At 45.6% G+C, this 18,433-nt stretch overlaps 1 protein-coding gene across 2 annotated transcripts in view; it reads left to right on the forward strand.

Moving 5' to 3' along the window:
- The window catches only part of ARHGAP21 (Rho GTPase activating protein 21), a 141,830-nt gene that overhangs the window by 39,858 nt on the left and 83,539 nt on the right, over positions 1-18,433 (forward strand). For both annotated transcript variants that reach the window (XM_085879126.1, XM_085879127.1), the window contains exons 8-10: positions 15,343-15,486; positions 15,858-15,972; positions 16,095-16,152. In XM_085879126.1, coding sequence (XP_085735252.1) covers positions 15,343-15,486; positions 15,858-15,972; positions 16,095-16,152 — 317 coding nt within the window. The remainder of the gene's footprint in view (positions 1-15,342; positions 15,487-15,857; positions 15,973-16,094; positions 16,153-18,433) is intronic.

Consider the following 18,433-nt stretch of genomic DNA (forward strand, 5'->3'; position numbering starts at 1 on the left):
CCTACCGCACTGAGATACTGAACCAATTTCTCACGTTCCGGATCGAGACACGGTACCAATTTCCCACCAACCGCACCGAGGAACTGAATCAATTTCTCACCTCCCGGATTGAGACACTGAACGAATTGCCCATCTCCTGGATTGAGACACTGAACCAATTGCCCACCTCCCGGATTGAGACACTGAACCAGTTGCCCACCTCCCGGATTGAGACACTGAACCAGTTGCCCACCTCCCGGATTGAGACACTGAACCAATTGCCCACCTCCCGGATTGAGACACTGAACCAATTGCCCACCTCCCGGATTGAGACCCTGAACCAATTCCCCACCTACCACACCAAATACTGAACCAATTGCCCACCTCCCGGATTGAGACCCTGAACCAATTCCCCACCTACCACACCAAATACTGAACCAATTTCGCACCTTCCAGATCGAGACACTGAACCAATTGTCCACCTCCTGGATTGAGACACTGAACCAATTGCCCACCTACCACACTGAGACACTGAACCAATTTCTCACCAACCGGATCGAGACACTGAACCAGTTGCTCACCGACCACACCGAGGCACTGAACCAATTTCTCACCTCCCAGATTGAGACACTGAAGCAATTGCCCACCTACCACACTGAGACGCTGAACCAATTTTCCACATACCCATCGAGATACTGAACCAATTTCCCACCTCCCGGATTGAGACACTGAACCAATTGCCCACCTACTGCACCGAGGCACTGAATCAATTTCTCACCGACCGGATCGAGACACAACTAATTTCCCACCTATCCCACCGAGACACTGAACCAATTGCCAACCTCCCAGATTGAGACACTGAATCAATTGCCCACCTACCACAACGAATAAAGCGATTTCGCACCTACCGGGTCGAGACACTGAACCAATTGCCCACATCCCGGATTGAGACACAACCAATTTCTCACCTACCGGATCGAGACACTGAACCAATTGCCCACCTTCCGCACAGAGGCACTGAACCAATTGCCCACCGACTGCACAGAGACACTGAACCAATTCCCCACCTACCGCACAGAGGCATTGAACCAATTTCCCACCTACCGCACTGAGATACTGAACCAATTTCTCACCTTCCGGATCAAGACACGGTACCAATTTCCCACCAACCGCACCAAGGAACTGAATCAATTTCTCACCTCCCGGATTGAGACACTGAACCAATTGCCCACTTCCCGGATTGAGACACTGAACAAATTGCCCATCTCCTGGATTGAGACACTGAACCAATTGCCCACTTCCCGGATTGAGACACTGAACGAATTGCCAATCTCCCGGATTGAGACACTGAACAAAATGCCCACCTCCCGGATTGAGACCCTGAACCAATTCCCCACCTACCACACCAAATACTGAACCAATTTCGCACCTTCCGGATCGAGACACTGAACCAATTGTCCACCTCCCGGATTGAGACACTGAACCAATTGCCCACCTACCACACCGAGGCACTGAACTAATTTCTCACCGACCGGATCGAGACACTGAACCAGTTGCTCACCGACCACACCGAGGCACTGAACCAATTTCTCACCTCCCAGATTGAGACACTGAACCAATTGCCCACCTACTGCACCGAGACACTGAACCAATTTCTCACCGACCGGATCGAGACACAACCAATTTCCCACCTATCCCACCGAGACACTGAACCAATTGCCCACCTCCCAGATTGAGACACTGAATCAATTGCCCACCTACCACACCGAATAAACCGATTTCACACCTACCGGGTCGAGACACTGAACCAATTGCCCACCTCCCGGATTGAGACACTGAACCAATTTCCCACCTACCGGATCGAGACACTGAACCAATTTCCCACCTACCGCACAGAGGCATTGAACCAATTGCCCACCGACTGCACAGAGACACTGAACCAATTTCCCACCTTCCCCACCGAGACACTGAACCAATTTCTCACCTACGGGATCGAGACGCTGAACCAATTTCCCACATACCCCATTGAGCTACTGAATCAATTTCCCACCTCCCGGATTGAGACACTGAACCAATTGCCCACCTACCACACCGAATAAACCGATTTCACACCTACCGGGTCGAGACACTGAACCAATTGCCCACCTCCCGGATTGAGACACTGAACCAATTTCTCACCTACCGGACCGAGACACTGAACCAATTTCCCACCTACCGCACAGAGGCATTGAACCAATTGCCCACCGACTGCACAGAGACACTGAACCAATTGCCCACCGACTGCACAGAGACACTGAACCAATTTCCCACCTTCCCCACCGAGACACTGAACCAATTTCTCACCTACGGGATCGAGACGCTGAACCAATTTCCCACATACCCCATCGAGATACTGAACCAATTTCCCACCTCCCGGATTGAGACACTGAACCAATTGCCCACCTACTGCACCGAGACACTGAACCAATTGCCCACCTCCCGGATTGAGACACTGAATCAATTGCCCACCTACCACACCGAATACACCGATTTCGCACCTACCGGGTCGAGACACTGAACCAATTTCGCACCTACCGGGTCGAGACACTGAACCAATTTCTCACCTACCGGATTGAGACACTGAACCAATTTCCCACCTACCGCACAGAGGCATTGAACCAATTGCCCACCTTGCACACAGAGGCACTGAACCAATTGCCCACCTACCGCACAGAGGCACTGAACCAATTGCCCACCTACCGCACAGAGGCGCTGAACCAATTGCCCACCTACCGCACAGAGGCACTGAACCAATTGCCCACCTACCGCACAGAGGAACTGAACCAATTGCCCACCTACCGCACAGAGGAACTGAACCAATTGCCCACCTACCGCACAGAGGCACTGAACCAATTGCCCACCTACCGCACAGAGGCACTGAACCAATTGCCCACCTACCGCACAGAGGCACTGAACCAATTGCCCACCTACCGCACAGAGGCACTGAACCAATTGCCCACCTACCGCACAGAGGCACTGAACCAATTGCCCACCTACCGCACAGAGGCACTGAACCAATTGCCCACCTACCGCACAGAGGCACTGAACCAATTGCCCACCTACCGCACAGAGGCACTGAACCAATTGCCCACCTACCGCACAGAGGCACTGAACCAATTGCCCACCTACCGCACAGAGGCACTGAACCAATTGCCCACCTACCGCACAGAGGCACTGAACCAATTGCCCACCTACCGCACAGAGGCACTGAACCAATTGCCCACCTACCGCACAGAGGCACTGAACCAATTGCCCACCTACCGCACAGAGGCACTGAACCAATTGCCCACCTACCGCACAGAGGCACTGAACCAATTGCCCACCTACCGCACAGAGGCACTGAACCAATTGCCCACCTACCGCACAGAGGCACTGAACCAATTGCCCACCTACCGCACAGAGGCACTGAACCAATTGCCCACCTACCGCACAGAGGCACTGAACCAATTGCCCACCTACCGCACAGAGGCACTGAACCAATTGCCCACCTACCGCACAGAGGCACTGAACCAATTGCCCACCTACCGCACAGAGGCACTGAACCAATTGCCCACCTACCGCACAGAGGCACTGAACCAATTGCCCACCTACCGCACAGAGGCACTGAACCAATTGCCCACCTACCGCACAGAGGCACTGAACCAATTGCCCACCTACCGCACAGAGGCACTGAACCAATTGCCCACCTACCGCACAGAGGCACTGAACCAATTGCCCACCTACCGCACAGAGGCACTGAACCAATTGCCCACCTACCGCACAGAGGCACTGAACCAATTGCCCACCTACCGCACAGAGGCACTGAACCAATTGCCCACCTACCGCACAGAGGCACTGAACCAATTGCCCACCTACCGCACAGAGGCACTGAACCAATTGCCCACCTACCGCACAGAGGCACTGAACCAATTGCCCACCTACCGCACAGAGGCACTGAACCAATTGCCCACCTACCGCACAGAGACACTGAACCAATTTCCCACCTACCACAGCGAGACACTGAACCAATTTCCCACCTACCGCACAGAGAAACTGAAATAATTTCCCACCAACCGGATCGAGACACAACCAATTTCCCACCTACCCCACCAAGACACTGAACCAATTTCCCACCTCCTGGATTGAGACACTGAACCAATTGCCCACCGACCGCACAGAGACACTGAACCAGTTTCTCACCGAGCGGACCGAGACGCTGAACCAATTTCCCACATACCCCATCGAGATACTGAACCAATTTTCCACCTCCCGGATTGAGACACTGAACCAATTTCCCACCTACCACACCGAGGCACTGAATCAATTTCTTATCTCCCAAATTGAGACACTGAACCAATTGCCCACCCACCACACCGAGGGACTGAATCAATTTCTCACCGACCGGATCGAGACACAACTAATTTCCCACCTACCCCACCAAGACACTGAACCAATTGCCCACCTCCCGGATTGAGACACTGAATCAATTGCCCACCGACCAGACCGAATACTGAACCAATTTCTCACCTACCGGATCGAGACACTGAACCAATTGCCCACCTTCCACACCGAGGCATTGAACTAATTTCTCACCGAGCGGACCGAGACGCTGAACCAATTTCCCACATACCCCATCGAGATACTGAACCAATTTCCCACGTCCCGGATTGATACACTGAACCAATTTCCCACCTACCCCACCAAGACACTGAATCAATTTCTCACCGACCGGATCGAGACACAACCAATTTCCCACCTACCCCACCAAGACACTGAACCAATTGCCCACCTCCCGGATTGAGACACTGAATCAATTGCCCACCTACCACACCGAGGCACTGAACCAATTTCGCACCTACCAGATCGAGACACAACCAATTGCCCACCTCCCGGATTGAGACACTGAACCAATTTCCCACCTACCACACCGAATACTGAACCAATTTCTCACCGACCGGATCGAGACACTGAACAATTTTCCCACCTTCCGGATTGAGACACTGAACCAGTTGCCCACCGACCGCACTGAGGCACTGAATCATTTTCTCACCTACCGGATCGAGACGCTGAACCAATTTCCCACCTTCCGGATTGAGACACTGAACTAATTGCCCACCTTCCACACCGAGGCACTGAACCAATTTCTCAGCGACCGGACCGAGACGCTGAGCCAATTTCCCACATACCCCATCGAGATAATGAACCAATTTCCCACCTACCGGATTGAGACACTGAACCAGTTGCCCAGCCACCACACTGAGGCACTGAATCATTTTCTCACCTACCGGATCGAGACGCTGAACCAATTTCCCACCTTCCGGATTGAGACACTGAACTAAGTGCCCACCTACCACACCGAGACGCTGAACGAATTTCCCACATACCCCATCGAGATAATGAACCAATTTCTCACTTCCCGGATTGAGACACTGAACCAATTGCCCACCTACTGCACTGAGGCACTGAATCAATTTCTCACCGACTGGATCGAGACACTGAACCAGTTGCCTACCTACCACACAGAGGCACTGAACCAATTTTTCATCGACCGGATCGAGACACTGAACCAATTGCCCACCTCCCGGATTGAGACACTGAATCAATTGCCCACCAACCCCACCGAGACACTAAACCAATTGCTACTTTCCGTGCCAACATGATAAGGGCACCAATCAAGGATTCAGAAGCTCCACAAATTACGTAATTAAAGTGGTCCAAGGCCCACCGCTCGTGTTCTGACGCACAGCTGGGAGGTGTGTTCTCCCTCTTTGGTTGGGAGGGAAACATTCCATAACGCCCCTTCTTTTCACCCAGTTCGATGAAGAGGCACAAATGATGGGACACTTTAACATACTTATTCTAAATTGGACAAGGCCTATCTCCTCATTGGCAATACTGAAGGCTGCTTACCCCAATCACTGATACTTAATACAGATTTAAATTTCTTAAAGCGGTATGAACGTGTCATTAAATCCAAACAAATCTCCCACTCTCACACTGGCTCTCCAAAAAGACCGTCTGGCAAGCCCTCCATCTACTTATTTACCAATCATCTTTCAGAAGTTCCGTCACTCAAACATTTGGGCCTCACTATCAGCCATGATCTTTCTTGGGTAAATTTCATCCTGTATTTAAGTAGACCTCCAGAGCCAGCCGATGACTAAGCATCCTCCGCCATGCAAAGAAGTCTTTTGTTGGCACACCTGAACTTTTATCTACCTACAAGGGCGTTACATGGAGTACTCTCCCATCTGGACTGGCTCCCCTGCCTCTCACCTTGCTGAGCTTGATGCCATAGAAACCGATGCGTTCAAATTCATTGGTATATCCCATGATGAAAGCTGAGTCTCTGGACCTCTCACTTTCACATTGCAGACAAGTCATTGGTCTGTCTACTCCCACCTCCTCTTTCACCTCACTAGAGGAGAGGGCATTGCATTTGACTTCGTTTGTTTGTCTGTCTGTCCACGCATAATGTTCTTATGTCGGCCACAAATGCCACCTGGTGTTGGCCAGTATTACATATTCTCTTTTTTTAAACCAGTACCTCCATATTATTGTTAATCTATATAATAAAGCAGAAGTGTATCTTTCTGTCTGTCCATCCCTGAACTACTAACTCAGTTTTGAGGCCAGCTGGCCCTACAAAACTTTCTTTGGAACCTTTTGGAGTCCCAGTCGGTGTCCTCATGTTGGTGGGAGGTTTTTTATCCCCCGCCGCGTGGCGGAAGGGGGATATTGTTATATTTCCCAATAAAATTATGCTTTATGTTTCCACCAATACGATAGCTCTGTCTGTCTGTCTGTCTGTCTGTCTGTCTGTCTGTCTGTCTGTCTGTCTGTCTGTCTGTCTGTCTGTCTGTCTGTCTGTCTGTCTGTCTGTCTGTCTGTCTGTCTGTCTGTCTCTCTGTCTGTCTCTCTGTCTCTCTGTCTCTCTGTCTCTCTGTCTCTCTGTCTCTCTGTCTCTCTGTCTCTCTGTCTCTCTGTCTCTCTGTCTCTCTGTCTCTCTGTCTCTCTGTCTCTCTGTCTCTCTGTCTCTCTGTCTGTCTGTCTGTCTGTCTGTCTCTCTGTCTGTCTGTCTCTCTGTCTGTCTCTCTGTCTGTGTCTCTGTCTGTCTCTCTGTCTGTGTCTCTGTCTGTGTCTCTGTCTCTGTCTCTGTCTGTCTCTCTCTGTCTCTGTCTCTGTCTGTGTCTCTGTCTCTGTCTGTCTCTGTCTGTGTCTCTGTCTGTGTCTCTGTCTCTGTCTGTCTCTGTCTGTCTCTGTCTGTGTCTCTGTCTGTGTCTCTGTCTGTGTCTGTCTGTGTCTCTGTCTGTCTCTGTCTGTCTCTGTCTCTGTCTCTGTCTGTCTCTGTGTCTGTCTCTGTGTCTGTCTCTGTCTCTGTCTCTCTCTGTCTCTGTCTCTGTCTGTCTCTGTCTGTGTCTCTGTCTGTGTCTCTGTCTGTGCCTCTGTCTGTGTCTCTGTCTGTCTCTGTCTGTCTCTGTCTGTCTCTGTCTCTGTCTCTGTCTGTCTCTGTCTCTGTCTGTCTCTGTCTCTGTCTGTCTCTGTCTCTGTCTGTCTCTGTCTCTGTCTGTCTCTGTGTCTGTCTCTGTCTCTGTCTCTGTCTGTCTCTGTCTCTGTCTTTCTCTGTCTGTCTGTCTGTCTGTCTGTCTGTCTGTCTGTCTGTCTGTCTCTGTCTGTCTCTGTCTGTCTCTGTCTGTCTCTGTCTGTCTCTGTCTGTCTCTGTCTGTCTGTCTGTCTGTCTGTCTGTCTCTTCATTCACTGATTCGGCATTTCCTGCATGTGGAAACATTCGCTGGTTCGGTCATATCTTGATACAATTGAGATTTTGCATTTCCATCCAAACGACGCCGATTTTTCTCCCAAAGATGGAAAAAAAGACCAGGAATCCAGTCTATCAATAAGTTTTTTTTTTTTTTGTTTTTTTTGCAGTGAATTAAATTGTCTGTGTGTAAACACATGACGGTGTTTGGCATTTGCTATTTCAGCATTATCCGTGTATAAACTTTCCTGTCAACATCACATCACGTTCGCTTGAGACTTTTTGCTATTTGTCCGTAACAACCCATTTCTTTCATCATAACACAAGAGCCAATCCCCCCTCCCTTGTCATCGACATCGACACCACACTGATGTTACACAGTACTACTCCCTCAGATTTGAGGCCAGCCTCACCAAATTTTGGCCTGTAAACACATTCACGGGTTTACAACCCTGTACATCTCCTAAAGTGTGTGGGAGGTTTCTTAAAATTTCCCAAAACATTTTATTTATTTATTTATTTTTTTGGAGATTTCGGTCTCCCACCCATACTTAGCACGGGTACTTCACTAGTTATGTATCATTAGAATGCAAGTACGTATTATTACAATGCCAGCACGTCTATAAAAGTACATACTGTTAGAATGCAAGTACGTCTATAAAGTACAAACAAAGAGGAATTTGAGTACGTCTACAAAGTATGTACAATAAAAATATGTGTATTTATAAAATACACGAGCGAGGTATCCATGCTGGACAGCTGGTTGACAACCGGTTCGTGAAGAACATGGGGGGGGCGGGGGAACTTACTGCAGCTGACTCCAAAAGATGTAAGGTGGGTAATATTTCCATGACGTCACAATGGCAAAACTACAAATGCCAAATCCGCGAATGTCATGGGTGGAAACGCTCACACAATTTACTCAATCTCTCGATATGTTCATTTCAAACAGCATCAATCCAATCATAAATGAATACTATACCATTTACTCAACCAAAATACAATATTACAAACACTCGTCAGGGAAATGAAGAGAAGCACCATTCTGATGTTACTTCCAGAGAGGGAGCAGCTTCATACAGATCTAAAGTCAACATCGTGATTGTATTGGGGTATTTATGAAACCTTCCACCCACCTTCGGACAACAGCGAGGACCCCAAAACATTTCACACAGGTTTGACAGTGGGGCTCGCCCCAAAACTGAGGGAGTAGTTTGGGGATGGATGGATGGACGGACACTCACACTTTATAATATACGAGGGGCAGTCAGTCAATAAGTAACCTTAAAATGGTGATATAAATTCGAGAATGTAATTTGTGTAATTGTAGACGACATATGTTGTGTGTGTGGACGAGTCGTGTTTTGCCTGTTTTAGATCTGGCAACATTGGGAGTATGATATCAGTAGAGCAGTTCCAAGATGGTGGCTCCCTTAAAAGCATGCACCAGGGAAGAACAACGTTCCGTCATCCATTTCTTGGGAAGCGAGGGTGTGAATCCCAGTGAAATCCATCGCAAAATGAAGATGCAATCTGGTGACGCATGTTTAACAATGCAGCAGGTGTACGACTGGGACAGGAAGACAAGAAGTGTGTGTGTGTGTGTGTGTGTAAATATATATATATATATATATATATATATATATATATATATATATATATATATATATATATATATATATATATATATATATATATACACACACACACACACACACACACACACACACACACACACACACACACACACACACACACACACACACACACACACACACACACACACACACACACACACACACACACACACACACACTGGGGAGAACAAGTATTTGATACACTGCCGATTTTCCAGGTTTTCCCACTCACAAAGCACGTCGAGGTCTGTAATTTTTATCATAGGTACACTTCAACTGTGAAGGACAATCTAAAACAAAAATCCTGAAAATCACATTATATGATTTTTAAATAATTAATTTGCATTTTATTGCATGAAATAAGTATTTGATCACCGACCGACCAGGAAGAATTCCGGCTCTCACAGACCTGTTAGTTTTGTCTTTAAGAAGCCCTCCCATTCTCCACGAATTACCTGTATTAACTGCTCCTGTTTGAACTCGTTATCTGCATAAAAGGCAGCTGTCCACACTCAATCAATCAGACTCCAACCTCTCCACTATGGGAAAGACCAGAGAGCTGTCTTAGGACATCAGGGACAAAAGTGGAGACTTGCACAAAGCTGGGATGGGCTACAGGACAATAGGCAAGCAGCTTGGTGAGAAGGCAACAACTGTTGGTGCAATTATTAGAAAATGGAAGAAGTTCAAGATAACAGTCAGTCTCCCTCGGTCTGGGGCTCCATGCAAGATCTCACCTCGTGGAGCCTCAATGATCATGAGAAAGGTGAGGGATCAGCCCAGAACTACACGGCAGGACCTGGTCAATGACCTGAAGAGAGCTGGGACCACAGTATCAAAGAAAACCATAAGTAACACACTATGCTGTCATGGATTAAAATCCTGCAGCGCATGCAAGGTCCCTCTGCTCAAGCCAGCGCATGTCCAGGCCCGTCTGAAGTTTGCCAATGACCATCTGGATGATCCAGAGAAGGAATTGGAGAAGCTCATGTGGTCTGATGAGACCAAAATAGAGCTTTTTGGTTAAAACTCCACTCGCCGTGTTTGGAGGAAGAAGAAGGATGAGTACAACCCCAAGAACACCATCCCAACCGTGAAGCATGGAGGTGGAAACATCATTCTTTGGGGATGCTTTTCTGCAAAGGGGACAGGACGACTGCACCGTATTGAGGGGAGGATGGATGGGGCCATGTATCGCGAGATCTTGGCCAACAACCTCCTTCCCTCAACAAGAGCATTGAAGATGGGGCGTGGCTGGGTCTTCCAGCATGACAACGACCCGAAACACACAACCATGGCAACTAAGGAGTGGCTCCGTAAGAAGCATCTCAAGGTCCTGGAGTGGCCTTGCCAGTCTCCAGACCTGAACCCAATAGAAAATCTTTGGAGGGAGCTGAAAGTCTGTGTTGCCCAGCGACAGCCCCGAAACCTGAAGGATCTGGAGAAGATCTGTATGGAGGAGTGGGCCAAAATCCCTGCTGCTGTCTGTGCAAACCTGGTTAAGAACTATAGGAAACGTCTGATCTCTGTAATTGCAAACAAAGGTTTCTGTACCAAACATTAAGTTCTGTTTTTCTGATGTATCAAATACTTATTTCATGCAATAAAATGCAAATTAATTATTTAAAAATCATACAACGTGATTTTCAGGATTTTTGTTTTAGATTCCGTCTTTCACAGTTGAAGTGTACCTATGGTAAAAATTACAGACCTCTACGTGCTTTGTAAGTGTGAAAACCTGCAAAATCGGCAGTGTATCAAATACTTGTTCTCCCTACTGTGTGTGTGTGTGTGTGTGTGTGTATGTGTGTGTGTGTGTGTGTGTGTGTGTGTGTGTGTGTGTGTGTGTGTGTGTGTGTGTGTGTGTGTGTGTGTGTGTGTGTGTGTGTGTGTGTGTGTGTGTGTGTGTGTGTGTGTGTATGTATATATATGTATATATATGTATATATATGTATATATATGTATATATATGTATATATATATATATATATATATATATATATATATATATATATATATATATATATATATATATATATATATATATATATATATAATATGTGTATATAACGAAAACTCTCATCTTGTATATATGTATACACTACTCATCAAAAGTTTTAGAACACCCCCATTTTTCACTGAAATTTAAGCAGGTCAAGTCCAGTGAATAACCTGAAATGGTACAAAGCTTAGGGGTAAACTGCCAGAGGTTAAAAAAAAAAAGTTTAGGTTACCAAAAACTAAATAATAATGTCAATTTCAGAGTTGTTAAAAAAGGCCCTTTTCAGGGAACAAGTAATGGGTTAGCAACAGCAGCTGTTCTGCAGCAATGGAAGTAGATTAAGCCTTGAAAGTTGATGCAAACAATTCCTATAGGTGTCCCAACTTTTGTTGATTAGTTACAAACCCTCTGTCTGTATAAAAGCAGTGTTGGAACAGACTGTGCTGCTACACCCTCTGAAGCATTATTTGGACAATATTGCACTGCAGAAGTAGTATATTGCTATCATAATGGTGAGAAAAAGACAATTAACAAAGGAAGACAGACAGACCATTATAACCGTTAGAAGTGTAGGTCTTTCCTTTAGAGAAATTGCAAAGAAAAACCAAGGTGTCAGTGAGTACAGTTTACTACACCATCAAAAAGCACTTGGAAACTGGAGGAAACTCTGACAGGAAGAGATCTGGCAGACCCAAAGCCACATCAATCAGAAGACAAGTTTCTGAGAGTCAACAGCTTGCGTGATAGGCAGCTCACAGGACAGCAGCTTCAAGCACAGCTTAACACTGGTCGAAGTAAGGAAGTCTCAGTTTCAACTGTGAAGAGAAGACTTCGAGCTGCAGGTTTGACACGTTGAGTGGCAGTAAGAAAGCCATTGCTAAGATGGCAAAATTAGAAAAAGAGGCTTGCCTGGGCCATGAAGCACCGCCAGTGGACAACTGAAAACCGGAAGGTCTGATGGACCGATGAATCAAAATTTGAAATCTTCGGTTCATCACGCAGGGTTTTTGTATGCCATCAAGTAGGCGAAAGGATGGTTCCTCAGTGTGTGACACCAACTACCTGGAGGAGGAAGTGTGATTATCTTGGGCTCTTTTGCCGGATCCAGAGTCGGCGGTTTGCACAGAGTGACTGGCACCCTGAACCATAAGGGCTACCACAACATTTTGCAGCACCATGCAATACCCTCTGGTCTACGCCTAGTTGTTCAGGGGTTCATCCTACAGCAAGATAACGACCCAAAACATACCTCCAGACTATGTAAATACTACCTTAAAAGAAAAGAACAAGATGGAAGGCTTCAAATCATGGAATGGCCATCAGTCTCGAGACTTCAATCCCATCGAGCTGGTTTCGGATGAACTGGACAAAAGGGTGAAAGCAAAGCAACCTACAAGTGCAACACATTTGTGGGAACTTCTGCAACAGTGTTGGGAAGAAATTTCCAAACAATATTTGATTTCCATTGTAGAAAGAATGCCACGAGTATGTTCGGCTGTTATATCTGCAAAAGGTGGCTACTTTGATGAGTCAAAATTTTAGATTAAATTTTGTTCAACAAAATGATTCCATGATTTCTTTTTTTATCGGCAATTGTTAATTTTTTTTCTATGCTTTAATTTCAGAGGACATTGAAACATTAAACTGCTTAAATTTCAGGAAAAACTGGAAAAATGGGGGTGTTCTAAAACTTTTGACCGGTAGTGTATGTTCCCGAAATACAGCCAAAACGGTACAGGATAGCGCAAAAATTTTAGGGCCACCTTACTCACCATTCTCCTGCGATGTGCAGTATCAAGTTTTGTTCAGATTGGGCAAGACAAAAATTATTTAAAAATCAAATCCTGATTCAGTCAAGTATTCTTCAGGAGAATTTGATCAATGCAAACAACCTCAGCGGTGTAGTTCGCTGGAGCTATGTTTTTTATATTTTTTTTAATGATTTTTTTTCATCAACCGCTGTCACAACGGCAACCCAACGGGTTCCACGGGTCATCTAATATATTACTAAAACTCCCATCTTGTATGTATGTATATGTATATATATATATATATATGCATGTATGTATGTTCCTAAAATACAGACAAAACGGAACACGGCAGCACAAAAATTTTAGGGCGCCTTACTCACCATTTGCCTGCGGTGTGCAGTATCAAGTTTTGTTCAAATTTGGGCAACAAAAAAAATTATTGAAAAATCAATTCCCGATTCAGTGAAGTTTTAGTATAACGATCCATAAATCACAAGGACAAACCATGGAGAATGTGTTGATATACCTGGAGAAACCGGTTGGCCGAACAATGACTCATGAGATAAATGCTCAAATTTTCTTCAAGTTAAAGTTTGATAACCAAATAATATTACAATTTTGTCTTTTTTTTTTTTCTTTTTTTTTCATCAACCGATGTCACAATGGGAACCCAATGGGTTCAGGGGTCATCTAGTGTGTGTGTGTGTGTGTGTGTGTGTGTGTGTGTGTGTGTGTGTGTGTGTGTGTGTGTGTGTGTGTGTGTGTGTGTGTGTGTGTGTGTGTGTGTGTGTGTGTGTGTGTGTGTGTTTTGCTTTGCTTTTCAGCTTCATTGGGGGTATCGATAATAATGGTAAATGTATTATTTTATAAATATAAATAATTTTTATGTATTTTTTAATAACATCAGGAAGTATTAAATAGCTCGGCGTGTCTCAACTTATGATTAACTTACAAGTAGCATGTGTTGACGTCTGTCAACGATCGCAGACCGTGCATACAACTTGTGGCCAGCGTAGCGGAACGTGTGAGTCATACGCCAGCATACGTTGTGAAATTTCAAGCATGAAAAATTTGAGAACAACCAAAAAGTACAACGTTTAAAGCCAGCATACAACGACGTATGGCAGTGTTTTTCAGCGTGCTCTCAATGTTATCAAAACTTACCCATAACGTATTCAACGTGTGTCAGCGTTTTAGAAAAAAAAATCAAAAATCGGCATACGTTGGCTAAAACGTCAAGGTGTGACCGGGCTTATAGCTCTGATGAATAAGGCATTCAATAATATGAGTGAAGAAAGTGAAAGAAAAAAAAACTTTATCTGAAAGAAATCGTTGCGGCCTGTTTGAAGTCAAGGCATGGTTGAGGAGGCCAAAAAACATGGTGGCTTCAGACCCCAGCGAAGAAACTCAGGAGGATACACCTTAAGACCCCATAGAGAGAAATGGCTGAGGGAAGCGCCTGATGAAGGATAATTAAATATAGCCGTTAATTATCTTCAAAAGGGGTGTTTTAATTACCTCAAACATCCAATTTCCACTCATGCACTTCCTTGGAGTTTTCTTAATATGCATGGAAAGTTTCAGGCCACGACGTTTCATGGTTTTAGAGTTATGGAGGAAACGCACACTGATGCACTGATACACATTGCCTTTTATTAGTATAGATTTGTAAGCATATTTAATGAAACTGTAACTTTGTGCATTCGTGTTTGTTAAATTTTAAATTTTCCCTTATGAATCCTGAACTGTCGGGAACCACTCCCCCTTTTCCCCATTGAAACAATGCCCCAACATTCGCGGATTCGACATTCACGGCATTTTTCAGGATCGTATCCCCTGCAAATGTAGGGGTATTACTGAATCCAATTGATACCATGAATGAGTATGTTTTAAAAAAAAGACTGCATCTGGTGCCAATAAGCAAGAGTTGGACTTCCCACCTGAAATAATTCAACACAAGTGTATAATTTTGGTTCGGCACGTGTGGGGTTGTTTGGATAGGATAGGGAGCTTTAGTTAGGTTTGACATTTTTATGGTTGCAATTTTTGTCAAGATTATTTTATTTTGCCCATCTTAGTTTTTTTTTTTTTTTCAATTAACAGTTGTCTATCTTTTAAAAAAAAAAAATCATACCTGCTTGTTCGTTGGAATTTTGAATCACTTTATTTGACATTTATGGTTTTGCTTGATTGCAGATGAGCCTGGTAGCCCCACTACAGATGACAGTGAGCCAATATCAGCCTCGTCAGTTGTATCCGCATCTTCACGCCCCACACCCTCGCTTTCTTTACCACCTGCTAGTCCTGCACCCACGAGCAGACAGTTGTCTCATGATTCTGGTAGGCTTCACCGATGGCTTCAATCTCTCACCTGCCGGGAAAATGAAAAACCATCTATTTATCAGTTTTTGTTGATTCAGAATTCCATTTTATCTTCATGACTAAGTGCTGTGCTTCACACTGAACTGTGATATTGCACCACTGAGTTTGATGTTCGACCCAGATGCTTCATATTAAATGGTCTTATGTTTGAACTTAGTCGCTATCACCGGCCAAGCATTTACAATTGAATTTATGAAATTCATTTTTATTTAAAAATGTCACAACATATGGAATTATTATTGTGGCCAATGTTGTGCTGTGGGATGAAAATGGTGTTCAATCAATGAGGGGTGCCGTTTTTCATCTTGCATCACTGGTTGTCGTTGCAGACGAGGTCCTGCGAGGGAGCCGGCGATCCTCGTACCTCATGGCCACAGGTGGTGAACGTTCGAAGTCTTATGATGAGGGCTTGGATGAGATCTGTGAAGACGGGAAGACATCTCTGTAGGCTTGAATAGGTTTCGGTTGTTTCTATCCAATTGTTGTATCTTTATGTGCTTCCAAGTTTTTGATATACAATGTTTGATTGACTCTATTGTCCATTCCCTCAACCACAATCTCTGAAGGAAACCACCAAAGCGAGTGCCAAGTATAAAGAAGTTAAAAAACTTTTTCTCCGAAGGTGTAAGTATATATTTTCGTTTTTATTAAAATTATTTCCTTCCTCATGTGCAGATGTTTGTTGATGTGAGAACTTTATAAACAATAATCATTGGTTGGTTTGCTTTGCATTGAATAGTAAAGGCATGGATCACTCCACGAGACTGAGTGACTTACCGTGGAAAATGACTAAACTTTTTAATTACTCATTCATTGCGTACCCATAAGTCTTCTTCTTCTTCCTCTTTCGGCTGCTCCCGTTAGGGGTCGCCACAGCGGATCATCCGTATGATCCGCATAGTGATTTGGCACATGTTTTACGCCGGATGCCCTTCCTGACGCAAACCTGGTCGCCTCTTACGACACAGGGATATGGTACACCTATTCTAACCGGGGCATACACCGGGCCCAGTACACTGGTGTACTCACTTTGCCGACCTCGGAAGGATGACAGGCTGAGTCAACCTCCTGGTGTGTATTAATTCAAGCGGCCAACGGGGCTTGAACTCAGGACCTTTTGGATCCCAAGCCACAACCCTAGCCACTATGCCAACACCAGGCATTATTGCGTACCCATAAGTATGTGATTAAAATTAACCCCCACAAATCCCTTTCACCGCATGCCCAAGGGGTGCTTCGAAGTTTGCCTGGACCTTGTTTTATTGTTTCCACGAAGCTTCTATGTGTGTTGTACAAATTGATGCTTGCAACTTTGGATACATATGTATCCCATCAGAGTAGGAGCTTTTGTTCAACCTTAAGTGTGGAGTGCTTTCCTTAGAATGTGTACATAACTAATGCCTGGGTGTGCTCTGGCTTTCAAAAGGAATTAGCCACTGTGGCTAATCCAGGTTTAGAATGATTAGCCACAGGAGAAAGGAAATAGCCACATTTTATTCGAAAGTTTTTTTTTAGCAATCTATATATTAATACTGAAGGACCAATTTTGTGCTTCTCCTCGCGGTCGCGTCACGTTTTTCTCGGTACTGTGACCTGGACTGAAAGAAACATGGAACCTGTAAGAGTGCATCGCACATAGTGGCAATAGTCAAACTTCAACTCTGTAGCAGAATAAACACTTTTCGTTTTACATTCGTTTACATGGCGACGTGTGACGTCAACGCTGAGAGGCGTCAGGACGTCATGACATCATCGGTTATTCGCTGACGCCATTACGTCCGTCGTCAGAACGTTACTGCTGAGAGGTGTAATTACTAATACCACTCCTCGAAAATAGCGTCTGCAATGTAAAATCCTCTTCTGCACATGGTGACTACCTCAGAATGTGAATTTGACACAAAAAATGTAACAAGAAACATTGTACAGTGGACACCGCTTTATAAATCCACCATGGGACCACGCCGTTTGGATTTATTAACCGGCTGGATTTATTAAGCGGAGAACCTATTTTCAGCCACCTACTGGATAGATAAGACAAAAAGCGAATGTCGTTAAGTACTGATTTATGCTACAAAAACATTGATTTATCAAACGGTGACAAGGGGATTGTTCAAAAGAATCTCTCCAAGGTCGCTTGCTTGGGAGGGAAGGTTTTGCTCAAATGTTCCTTGATTGAATCCGTCATGTGGCGGAAATCGGGATGGGCAAAACCTGAGAGCTGCATCCCCTGTCCAATTTGGCGAGTGCCGTCCACATCTCTGCCGCTGTTGGCATCGGCTCAGGTTGGTCGTCGCTTTCTTCCCTTGGCTATTGGGATTCGGGGTCGGAGGGATTCGAGCAGCGGCGGGATTCGAAGTCCGTTACCAGTTGCTGTTGTTGTTTTTTTTTTTTTTTTTTTTTTTTTTCTTCACTCTGCGGCAGCGCATACTACATCAAGCTTAGGTTGAGACCGCGCACTCGTACCTGTAAGAGTGCATCGCACATAGTGGCAATAGTCAAACTTCAAATCTGAAGCAGAATAAACACTTTTCGTTGAGATGGGGGCGAGGAGTGAAGAGGCGGGGGCTGGGGATGAAGAGACGGGGGCAGGGAGTGAAGAGGCGGGGGGCAAGGTAAACAAATTTTTGGGCGGAGGTAAGCAAATTGAAAGCGGGAGACGGGGAAATGGGGCGGGGGCTGGGTTGAATTAGGCGAAGTTGAGTGTGAGGGGTTTGGACAGGGGGCGGGGGCAAGTGGGGCGGGGAATCAAGCGACGAGGGGCGGGGAGTGAAGAGGCGGGGCCTGGGTAATTACATTTTTGGGCGGGGGTAAGCAAATTGAATGGGGCAGGGGTGGGGGATGAGTAGGCGGGGGCAAGCACACCCTGTCCAGTCCATATCCCTCGAGTGTGTGTGAGCTGGTGAGG

Source organism: Eptatretus burgeri, chromosome 4 (assembly GCF_056783735.1).
Source record: "Eptatretus burgeri isolate ZD-2024b chromosome 4, Ebu_testis_v1, whole genome shotgun sequence".
Lineage (NCBI taxonomy): Eukaryota > Metazoa > Chordata > Myxini > Myxiniformes > Myxinidae > Eptatretus > Eptatretus burgeri.